The 12,024-nt window shown below is 42.4% G+C and overlaps 1 protein-coding gene across 4 annotated transcripts in view; it reads right to left on the reverse strand.

Moving 5' to 3' along the window:
- Positions 1–12,024, reverse strand: part of cdk14 (cyclin-dependent kinase 14) — a 136,251-nt gene that overhangs the window by 33,839 nt on the left and 90,388 nt on the right. For all 4 annotated transcript variants that reach the window (XM_026373098.1, XM_026373100.1, XM_026373099.1 and 1 more), the window contains 2 exons: positions 11,224–11,363; positions 7,727–7,877 (listed from right to left, as the gene is read on the reverse strand). In XM_026373098.1, coding sequence (XP_026228883.1) covers positions 7,762–7,877; positions 11,224–11,363 — 256 coding nt within the window. In that variant the 3' untranslated portion in view covers positions 7,727–7,761. The remainder of the gene's footprint in view (positions 1–7,726; positions 7,878–11,223; positions 11,364–12,024) is intronic.

Below are 12,024 nucleotides of genomic sequence, written 5' to 3' on the forward strand. Positions count from 1 at the left end.
AGGAAACAAATCAATTCAATTAAGCTTAAAAGACATAAAGGCCTGGATGTTCTCGGACAAGACAGAGGTTAATTTGTTTGGTCCTAATAACCTCAGAGACTTGATGTCTAATCATATTGTTACCCTAGTTGACATAAAGCTTATAGTTAGAGATCAGGTAACTCTGAACCATATCTTAATTATGCAGCTATAGATTAGTCTTCCTGCGAGACCTCTACTGATACACTGACCTCCTCTCCTTTCATATGCCACCATTGCATGTTGTTAACTTTGTGTCTTTTTTCTCCCCTAGTTTTGCTTCCTCCTCTCTGTCTCCCTGTCTTTGTACATCTGCAGGTATCCCCGGCCTTGGAGCTGTATACTCCCAGAGTGCAGTAACTGGTCCTACCAACCTGCCCAATGCTTTTGCTGCTTGTTGTTGTTGTTTTTGTTGTTGTTTTGTTCCCTGCTGTTCATTCCTCTTCTCTTTCCACTCACCCTAACTGGTGGAGGCAGATGGCCTCCCATACTGAGCCTGGCTCTGCTGGAGGTTTCTTCAGTTAAAGGGAGTTTTTCCCTCTCCCAATGGCGCCTAGCATTTGCCCAAGTGGGATTTTTGGGTTTTCTAACTAATCCTGTATACAGTTATATTTTGTAAGGTCTTAAACCTTACACTGTTACGTGTCTTGAGATGAAGTTTGTTGTGATTTGGCGCGATATAAAAAATAATTTAATTTAATTTAATTTAATATCCACTTACCGTTTCAACTGTCATCTCACTAGTGTTAACCATAGAGTCTTAGTGCAAATTGTGTGAACAGAATTCCTAATGATACTGATGATACCATGTCTTTTCTTTTGATAAACCTCAGCAAAATTATATTCACTTAACACTGTGGGAGTGTGGTTGGTGTTGGCAAATGACGCAGATACTGCATGATGAGGAGTGAGGAGAGAATGATAAGAAGTGAAGATGAAAAGCATGGAGCCTTGCAGTGCATTTTAATTTGAACTCCATGCAGCCCACAAGAAAGTAATATTGAAAGATCCACATTGAAAATAAATATACTGTTTCTTCGTGCACAAAAAATGCTCGACATTTATTTCCACAACACTTAACCCAAAATCTGTGCTCACATTTCTTTCATTAGACTTCACGAGAGTCTGAGCAGCACGCAGTCTAAGCATAAAAGCAGGATGTAAATGGTAAATGAGGTAAACAAGCATGTGGCATGCACATCGTGGCAAAGACTCTAGAGCTAGTTAACATCTAGTGCCTTCACAAAGGTTTTTCACTGAAGATAAGATGAAACTAAAGCCCACATTACTGGCAGTAGCTGAAACTGTGCAGTTATAAAAAGTCAGTGGGAGAGGGAAACCGTCTGATTTTACTGAAGGCTCTCCATTTCTCAGGGCTATGCCTCTGGTTATCATTTCTTCCCCTACCTCCAATTTCCCCCCCTCCGGCTCACAGCAGGGATATACTTTAAATCACTTTGTCCTCTACCTAGAAGAACTTTCTGACAGGTTGTTTTGTGGACCACACAAATCTATTTCTTCCTACTACAGAGTCAAAAACACTCTTTTTTTTTTTGTCCTGTTGACTTTGTAAGTTTTATATACTGACGGCTTTAGTAGAAAGACACTGGGGTACAAACACGCCGCTATATATCTGCATCGCTATAAAGATTTCCTGTATTATATACCTTAAAATGTAAATGGTTTGTACTAAAAGTTTTTACACTGCTTCTTATTCACCCATTTGCAAACACAGATGGCAGAGCTGCCATGCAGCTGGCCTGAATCACCGGGGGCAACTTGGGGTTTAGTATTTCGGCCAAGGGGACTTTGACATGTAACAGTAGGAGCCGAGATTTGAAGCACCGATTCCACGATTGGTAAACGACTGCTCTACCTCCTGAGCTATAGTCACCCCTGTAGTCAATACCTTAGTCAAGTATATGCACTGTATGTGTGTGTGTGTGTGTGTGTGTGTGTGTGTGTGTGTGTGTGTGTGTGTGTGTGCACACATGCATGCGGGTAGATAAATAGCTGGCACCTCTACATTTTGGACACCACAGTCTGGCTTTGCCTGCAGCTGTTATCTTCAAAGTGACACACAGCAGCTCTGGCTGAACAAAAAAAATATTTTATTTTTGATTTGGACAAAAATAAAATCATTGTTGTTCATAAAAAAAGCTAAAAAACAACATTTGTCATTTGGTTAAACCAAGGGGCTTTATTTTATTTTATTTTTTAGATGTTATCGTGCAAAAGTGGCACATATGAGTGATTTAAGGGAGTTTATGGTGTTCACCTTTTTCCTCCTACTCCTCCCAGAATTTTCTCTTAGGTAAACTGGTCCACACCACAGGGGATACATACATGTATGTGACTTGATCCAAACAATTCAGAGTTTAAGCAGTGTAACGACGGCCAATTTTTGGCTACAATGCTGAGGGCTTTGTGAGTAAGAAGGGTCCTGTAGATGTCTTGGAGGTAGGGGAGGAGAAAGAGATACCAATGATCTCCTCAGCTGCTCTTACTATGCACTGCAGGGTTTTGCGGCAGGACGTGGTGCAGGCAGAGTACCACACAGTGATGCAGCTGGTCAGGATGCGCTCAATTGTGCCTCTGTAGAAAGTGCACATGATGGGGGCTGGAGCTCTGGCTCTTTTTCAGTTTGCAGAGGAAGTCCAAACACTGCTGTGCTTTCTTTGCCCGTGATGCAGTGTTAAAGTCCAGGAGAGGTCCTCTGTGACGTGCACACCCAGGAACTTGGTGCTGCTTACAACAACTCCACATTTGGAGAGAGATTGTTGTCTCTGCACCACACAGCCAGATGACACACCTTGCACATGTAGTTTGTCAAATCTCTGCCACTTATGAGACCCACCATAGTTGTGTCATCCGCAAACTTCAAGAACTGAATGTTTAAACTGTACATTGTGCAGCTGTAGGTCAGCAGAGTGAAGAGAAGGGGGCCTAGCACACATACTTGTGGGGTCCCTGTGTTTACTGTGATGGTGCTGGATGTGTTGCCGACTTGTACTGCCAGCAGTCTGAGAGTCAAGAAGTCCAACATCCAGTTGCAGAGCAAGGTATTGAGCCCCAGCTGGTCCCTATGAACAGCCTTCTCACATATGAGTCCTCATTGTCCAGATGTGTGAGGGCTGTATGGAGGTGGTGTCATTGGTTGAGCGGCTGTCGCAGCACTGTGATGGGAGTTTGTAGTCCAAAATGGTCTGTAACCCCCGTCACAGCCTCTAAGAGTCTCTGCTGTTGCTGAAGGCTGTCTCTTGGGCTCTCTAATGCTGTGGAACAGGTTGGCCCTAGCTTTCCTTAGGCCCAGCTCATCTCCACCTCTGAAAGTTGTGTTTTATGCCTTTAAGAGTCTGTGAACCTTCCCTGTCAGCCACAGCTTGTGATTGGCCCAAACGATGATGGTCTTAGTGTCCGTTACATCATCAATATACTTGATGTGATGTAAGCACTGTTAGTCTCTGTGTAATCCTGAAGGTCTGTGATGTTGCTGTAGGTGGCAGCCTGTTTAAAAATGTTCCAGTTTGTTGTGTTAACACAGTCCTGGCGAGCCTGAACACCATTCCAAACACACTGGTACGTGCTGCTGAACTGGTTTCGCAACTTTAACCAGTGGTCTATATGCTGGCAGCAGCACGATAGTGATCTGGTCTGAGGTGCCGAGGTGGGGTAGGGGAAGAGCTTCGTAAGTTTATTAGCCATTACGATGGAGGGGATAGCTGTCTTGTGTGGGTTAGCTGCTAGCCTAGCCCTGATACCTCCGCACTTACCCCTCTTTTGCTTCCACTTACAACGCTTGTGGCGCCTCCACTCTGGGTGAGATGCAGAAGTGAGGGTCAGTGATTTAGTCCGCCTACGGAGCAGACAGCAGTCCAGTACTTCTCCGGAGAGTGCATAGTTTAGTTCTATAAATGTGGGTCTGTCGATGTTGAGCAGAAACCCCTGACTGTATGTGTGCTTCAGGACAGATAGACAAAGTAACATATGTACTTAGACACTCACAAGGCAACAAAAACGCCGTACTGTCAGGAGCGAGAGAAGCCGCAGCATGCGTACCCGCCGCCATCTTGGATTAAATCACTTGTTACAAAAAATAATTGCATGATCTCATCACACAAATCAGTGTAAATGCCGATTTTCTATTTCGGTATAGATCTTTAACAATTCTTCTCCTCTGAAGATTTGCTTTTCCAAAATGCAACCAACTAAACTCTTGTTTGGATTGAGGCAGCGAGCTGTTGATTTTACCTCTTTCATGCTGCTTTTTGCTCCCTGATTGAATCAATGTTTTATGCTTTGTTATGTATTCTGACTGTGAGTGTGCTGCCTCCAATTTTTCATATGCTTGGCCTGGAGTGCGTTGAAGCTCAAAGACAGGGCAGCTGTCCCACTTGTTGTTGGGGCTCGGAGTTTAACTGTGTGGTCACTGAGTGGATTGATGGGGGAGCCGTTGCCTGCACTCGGCACCAAATTGCATCAGCTAATCTTGTGAATAATGCAAAAAATCATGAATAAACATAGATCAATTCAGTGCAGTACTGTAAGGGAGACCTGCCTTTTTCCCTTTCCCCCTTTCTTCTCTTCTCCACCCTCGCCTTCATTTTTTTTCAATCCACTTGTATCTCTTTCTGGCTTTCATTTCTTTCACCACAAAAACACTTTCTTTCTTTCTTTCTTACCTCTCTCCCTCCCAAAATCAAACACTGCCACTATTCCCCCATCCTCTGTCACTTTCTCTCCACCCTTTTCTTTTTCCTCTCTGGCCACGGCAGTGACAGACATTGTAGTGCTGTAGTTGCTGTGTCTCAGTGCGAGCGAGTCAGGCCCGGCCTTCACTTTCAGCTCAATAGCTGCCTGGGTTTCCTCAAAGACAGCCATCCAGCCAGCACAAAGCCTGCCCACTGGGAATAGACCCACAAAAGAGAAAAGGGGCTGCTCGCCTTCTTTGCTCTGTTCAGTCTGAAGCGGTCTGCCTGCACCACCTCCTATAAATAATACAACACTGCCTCAACAAAAAGAAAACCCTGCCCTGCTCCTGCAAGCCTCTGCTTCCATCTCTCCTTTATTCTCTCCCTCCCCCATACCCCTGTCCTTTATTTTCCTACTTCTCACCTTTTAACCTCTCATTTTACTAAATCAGAAAAACACTACTTTAAGAATAGACTCTACACATTTTTTTGAATATTAAATTAAATGGTGGTGATCATTTATATTGTAATTTATCTTGTATCAGAATTTTTTTTCTGGTTGTCTACTAAACACTTCAAACGAACTTCTGGTCAATGGTTTGTCTGCTTTCCTGAATTGTAGCATGAGGAATTCTATGTGCACCTGCAAACCTCCACATATGTCTTGATTTCTTGATTTTTTACCCCTTTTGCATCATGCCAGTGCACAGCTCCTTGTTGTCTGCTGTCTCATTGGTTGAAGGGAACCCTAACTTAACCACTTCCTTCTCTGTCGCTTTCCAAAATACACCAATAACAAAATAACCAATGTGTTTATAGAGACTAAAAACCACATCAGATCAAGTAGAACTCTACTGTTAAGTAAAATTATTTTAATTTTAACACAGAACCATCATTTATAACTTGGCTTGCTTGGTTTTCTTCTACAGCAGCCTATTGTGTGCAGCTCTAAACTGGTCCACAGCACCCACTACAGTACTGGAGAGCAACAACATAAACGAGAGCGGAGTTTTCACGCACTCACGTGCACTCACAGGTCTCTGCAGAACGCATGTTTGACCTTGAAGGTACATTGAGTTGTGGGTAACCATAGTGATTATAATTCTAGTCTGTTTTCATTTGTAGAATAACTATTTTAAACTCTGGTTGAACTGACTGCTAACAGACTCAACTGGATGATTTAAACATACAGTGCATTTTGATATGTGGATGATTTTGAGTTACAGTCATACAGTACTCAGTGTTGTGATGCAATTTAAAAGAATAATTCAGAAGAAAAAACAATATAACGACTAGTTACGTGCAAATTATTCATTACAAATGCAATCCTTCCACGTAAGGCAACTAAAGCATGATTGATGTGTTGATAGTTTAGGCTATTACAGATTAAGATGTGCTGCAGTCTACTGACACTCTACGGAAGCAGAAACAAGATGAAAGCACGTCACATTTAGGAGTCAGGGAGGGTGTAATGAAAAATCCTGAAGTGTTGGGAACTCACGGAGGAATCCACTGTTTTTAGAACACCAGTCATACTATGTATTAAGAGCCAATATAGCTGAGCTTCTGCTGCTCCAATTTGACCATTCTCTTGTGAGGTTTTTTTTCTTATTCAGATGGTCCAACTTAACCAAATGTACTTGGTGGGAAAGCCAGTTTAAATATGTGCATGAGTTACGTTTGTGGGAACATATAAATGGCCGCGTGCATGTGTTGGTGTAATTTGTCAGTGTATTAAAGTGAATGTGGGCACAGGGATTAGGCTGCTATCAGTGAAGCTCTCCCAGCCTGTCAGGCTTTAGGACGGGCACGGACAAAGAGACTGATTTCAATGTAAATGCAGCAGCTGAGAGGACACAGCTCTCTCAGTGGGGTGACTTCCACCCTCAACACACACACACACACACACACACACACACACACACACACACACACACACACACACACACACACCATGCGCTTCCAGAAAAGGAAAAACACACTTCATCGTATTCACTGGCATAGTAAATACAAGGTATTCAGCCTTCATCTACTCCATGTTTAAGTGGCATATTGACTTTGTAGTGGAAACATTAAGACAAAAATGCTGAAGAATCTTGAAAGTTGGAGGACAAAGTGTGTTGTGTCTGCTGCAGTTCTGCACCTGTCTATAATTACAGATATAATCCGGTCCACAACACTGTGTTGTGGCCCGGACAATCCTGAGTCCATCATCCGACCGGCCATTATCCCCATGCCTGGCCCCTGCACCTCTTATTACATGCAAATAGTGGCGCTTTTATCTGAGCAGTGAATGAGACCCCCGTTCTTTAGAGAATGGGACACCCTCCTCACCCACTTAAAGCCATTCCTCCATCTATTACTGCATTCTGCGCTTCAATGCAGACAGCACAGATCTCACGGCGTCAGTGTTGAAAGACAGACTGTGGGAGTTGGAGGGATGCAGATAAGTGGTAGAGAATTGTCAATTTAACTGCTTGACAAATTGAACGGCTAATGATCAAATACGTACATTTTCAGCAAGTTCTAGTATATATACGTTTCCAAACCCTTACTAGCACAGTGTCTGCTTTTTATATCATCATGTCATTAATATGACAAAGGCCTATTCTCGAGGTAGCAGGTTGCAATATACACTTTGGAAAAATTAAGAGCTTTTTCAACTTTCAACTGTGTTAGAAGAAATGAAAAGGACATTTGTTCAAGAACTACATGAGCATCAAACTGAAGGAAAATTCTAATATCGCTACAGTGATTTGTTGCACCCCAGCGAAGCTGCAGATGTGTTAAGATGTAAAACCTTGAATAAAAGAAAACCCCCCCTTTTTTTTTTAAGGAGCTGTAACCAAGCTCCATTGTAGGCAATTTCCCACTCAGATCATTAAAGTTCCTCAACTCAAGCAAACACCTCAGTTCTGCTTCTGTACGTGTCTTTCATTTTGTCTTTGTGAGCGTGCGGAGCCGCTTGCACCAGCAGCACACCGTGTCTGCTTCTTGCAATGGTAATGAGCGCGTACCTGTCAGGCAGTCACGTGCGGGATGCTGCCTCAGGTCAGTGTTTGCTGCCACAGGATGCCTTTCCATGACTGTTCTTCCGTGAGCACACCTGTATGCTGTCCCCGCTCTCTGTCTGCAGCTTGACATTTGGTACGGTGAAGATAGAAGACACTGCAGGGGGAGAGGACGCAAGCGGATTAGGAGGATGTGGGCTGACAGGGAAGAGAACATTTCCAAGTGAGTTGTTAAAGATAGAGACATTATTAAAAAGTGAATATTTGAATATTTATGAGTCTTTTTAGGGTTTTAATATATTTCTCATAAAACTAAATAGCTACATGTGCTCATGTTCTTTTACTTTTACTGAGTTGGCTACTGATTCATGTTTCCCAACCTTCCTAATAGTTCTAAAAGTCAAAAGGATGTCTAGTGTTGACATGGATTCACTGAATTACACTGTGGGCTGGTAAAATGATTTACATTTTGGCTACATAAACCTTAACATGATGACTCTCTTCAACCCTCTCATTTGCCAAGGGAGACAACAGCTCTGTCCATTCACTCTTTGTTTTACTTCAACATACATGTCAGTCTGCCTGAAAGGCCTTTGCTCTCCCGCCTTTAAATCCAGACACCCACGTGCTCTCACTAAAATCAAATGAAGAAGATCACAATTCAATCCATACAGCCGCAGCGATCTCCGGAGCTCTATTGTCTCAATAATTCTCTTATTGTTCCTGCTAATCTATCAGGGTATTGTCTGGAAACACCCATCACAATAGAGTGCACAGCTGGCCCAAGAAAACACACTCATCATCCCTTCTGGCATAACGTGACACATTTACTTGAAAGCTTTATCAGATTCTCAACCATTAGCGACATTTCTTTTGGCCAGTGTTTTCTTTCTGAGTATTAGTAGTCCTGGCTGTGTTAACAATATAGACAATAGAGCCCTCTGCCTTTACTGGGCTCTTCCCCTAGTAGGCTCAACTCAGTTCATGTGGAAGAACATGATTACTATGCTGTGGTAGTAGCCAAATACTCACAACTGGAGTAATTAGTCAGTTCTTTATCTCACATTCAGTTCTCATTACCATAATTTTGACACATCCTTGTCCCCGTGAATCCACACTTGTCTTCCACACACACACACACACACAAGCCGCTATTTATCCACTCCTGTCCTCGTTTTATGAAACTCTTTCAATTCACTGAATGACTCTGCTGCTCTGCTTGTGTTTCACAGGCAGAAAACGGAGAATCACAGAGAGAGAGAGAGACAAGAGAAGAAGAGAGAGTGAGTAAGCATGACAAAAATCAAAATGAGCCATCTCTTTGCTCTCTCCCTCTCTCCTGGTGACCGCTGCTTTCTGATTCTTTTCAGACGCGACAACCTGCTGGGTGCTGATAACAGGATTAATAACGCTGAAAAATCCTAATCAGGGGGAATTAAAAATGGAATTCTTCCATTAAAATTACCACCATGTCAGCGGCAGCACACTCAGGTCTTCTGAGCAGGCTTTTCACTCCACTAATGAATAACGGCTTAAGGGATTGCTGATGTACTGTATGTATGTGTAGCCTGTCAAATAATATGGATCTGCAGTCATCTCTGACATACTTTCATGCAGTTGCCCAATTCTGTAGGATTAATTGAAATACAGCCTTTACTTTGAAGCAGCGGCCTCTGACTCTTACACCCAATATACACATGGATATCAACTGGATTGATGCAAATGTTCATCTAAAAAAGCTCAGAAGCTGTAAGTGTTTTAAGGTACTGAATTTTTTTTAGCTGGGACTCTTATTTAAAGAGTTCCCCAGTGTGCTGTTGCTCTGGGCAAAAGGAGTCAGGAAGACAGAAAATCCAACTGAGCATGTTGCGGCGGCCAGTTGAGGTCTGGCTAAGCTTACTGTCCCAACGGCATCCATACAGAGAGAGAGAGAGAGAGAGAAAGAGCAAAGAGAAGGGGGTGGGGGTGTTCTGTATGATCCAGTGGAGCAGAGGGAGCTCCAAGAAAGAGAAAATGAAAAACATAAAGGAGAGACAGAGAGTCCAAGCAAAGCAGAGAGAGAGAGAGAGAGAGAGAGAGAGACAAAGACAGGAAAGGAGGCCAAGTCTCTGACTTTCAAGGTAACTCTATCATTTGAAGACAGCAAAATAGACCCGCTGCACATGTGAATGGTTCTTTACACCGCGGCCATTGTTCTACGTTCTCTTATTATACACTGGTTGGGTTTTGTTTTCATTCAAGCGTTACCATATAACTTCAATTACTTTGTTATTAATGCATAATGTTGTTAGTAGAGTGATTCTGAGTTGATCTAGGCAAAGTAAAGCAGTGAATCCAGGTGTGTAACAAGTATAAAGTCTTTCACTTGTCTTTCTATGTCTCTATTCTATATCCACCATTTCCCTAGAGTGAAAAATAATTCAAACTAGATCTAACACTGAGGTATTTATACTGTAGGACCTGTTCATTCTGGTCAAATTCACCTGCTCCGATCTGCCTTTCATTTTGCGCTATAATATTCCATGCGCCTTGTGTTAACACATTTAAAGTTGCTAGGCAACACCTTTTGCTTGCCAAAATAATGGTTATCAGACAAAGACGTGGCCACTGAAAGGAACGTGTCTGTGTACAAAGTGAACGGCATGAATGGCTTCTCACAAATGTTTCCAGTCTTGCTTTACCTGTTCATTTGGATTTTAGTTTGTTTAGTTAACTCACTTTCTGACTTATTTAGTGTTCAGTTCATTTGAAAAGAAACACATACTATTTGTGCTTTAATTTCAGTCTCTAAGTGTATTTGTAATGTGTATGTTATGTTCCCTAAGTCAAATATACTGTATTACAGTATATGAATTTGTATAATAAAAGTGTAAATGTGCATAAATGCGACTCCTGTTACAGATTTGTTGTCATTATTTGTATTATTCGATGTCATTATTGTTTTTTAATTTACTTTTAAATTTATTTATTTATTTAAATAACATGAACTGGTTCTATAATTGATCAATGTCCTTTTATTATATTACAACAACCAAATAATATATGCAATATATATTTCATTCTTATTCCCTTTTTCACTGTCAATGTGCTGATTTGTACTAATGGTTCTAGAAGGCAATTAGTGTTGCCACCTGCTGCTATAACACATCCCATAATGTCAGTTTTTAGAAGTTCTGTAACATTCAGTTCTTCTATCATTCATATCTTATCAATAATTCAAGCTTAACATCACATTTTCTAACCAGGACCTCCAGTATTTGGAGCAAGCTTACATTCAGCTTCTTAAAAGCTGGATCAGATCAATATTAAAGAACTCTGATTGGGATCGAGGCCAGAAAAAATAAACGGATCAGGACGGACATGATAATCAGTGGTTGTAAGTTCATGAATTAAACTGTAACTCATATCCAGATAGTAGCATGAAAACAGCCACAGAGTCACTACCTCTACCCAACACAGACTGGTGTTTAGAGCTGTGCTAATCAGGATGCTGGGTTACGTACTGTCCTGCAGCTCCCAGAGCCGTGGAGGAAGGTTGCTGAAGTATTCGTGGTTCAGCGCTGCCTGAGCTGACAGCCGGTTCTTTGGGAAGCACTGGAGAAACCTGGAGGCCAACTCTTCAGCATGGTCCACGTAGCCCAACCTGACAGACACGGAGAGACACAGTCACAAACGGCAGCGACCTGCAGACACGCTCACATGCAGATACAGCATGTTGGAGAAGACAATAGGACTCAGGAAGCCGACCCTTTCATTCCCCTTTCATCCACAGAAAACATCCAGTAACCTGCAGTAGCTTCCCGATCATTTCTTCCTCTGAGGAAACAACACATTTTTTCATCAATTCAAAGAACTGCTGACAACAAAAAAAACACAAGCCTTTTAATTATGCTCCAGGTTTGCTGACTCAAGAGGAAAAAAAAAAAAATCTCAGACACACACATATGCAAAAGAGCACACACACACACACACACACACATGCACACGCCTACACCTTTCTCTTTTGAGCTCACTGGGTCACTGACATCAACAAAAAGTGTTTACTGAAACACAAGCCAATGCAGAGGAAAACTCTCTGTGAGCGCGTATCAGAGTTCGTAGTGGGAGTCACTGAACTCCTGAACTGGGCCTACCTAGCAGCGCCGGGTAGTGGAGGGGGAGGGGGGTGGGGGGGCAGAAAAGACTGAAAAATGAACGAGGAGCAACAAATATAGCCAGTAATTAGGCATCCGCTGCATTAAATAAACATGATGTTATGCAGCGCAGCATGCCGGCCCGCCGCTCTCCGTGCTCACAGTGCCTCT

This window comes from Anabas testudineus, chromosome 16, assembly GCF_900324465.2.
Source record: "Anabas testudineus chromosome 16, fAnaTes1.2, whole genome shotgun sequence".
Taxonomy (NCBI): Eukaryota; Metazoa; Chordata; class Actinopteri; order Anabantiformes; family Anabantidae; genus Anabas; species Anabas testudineus.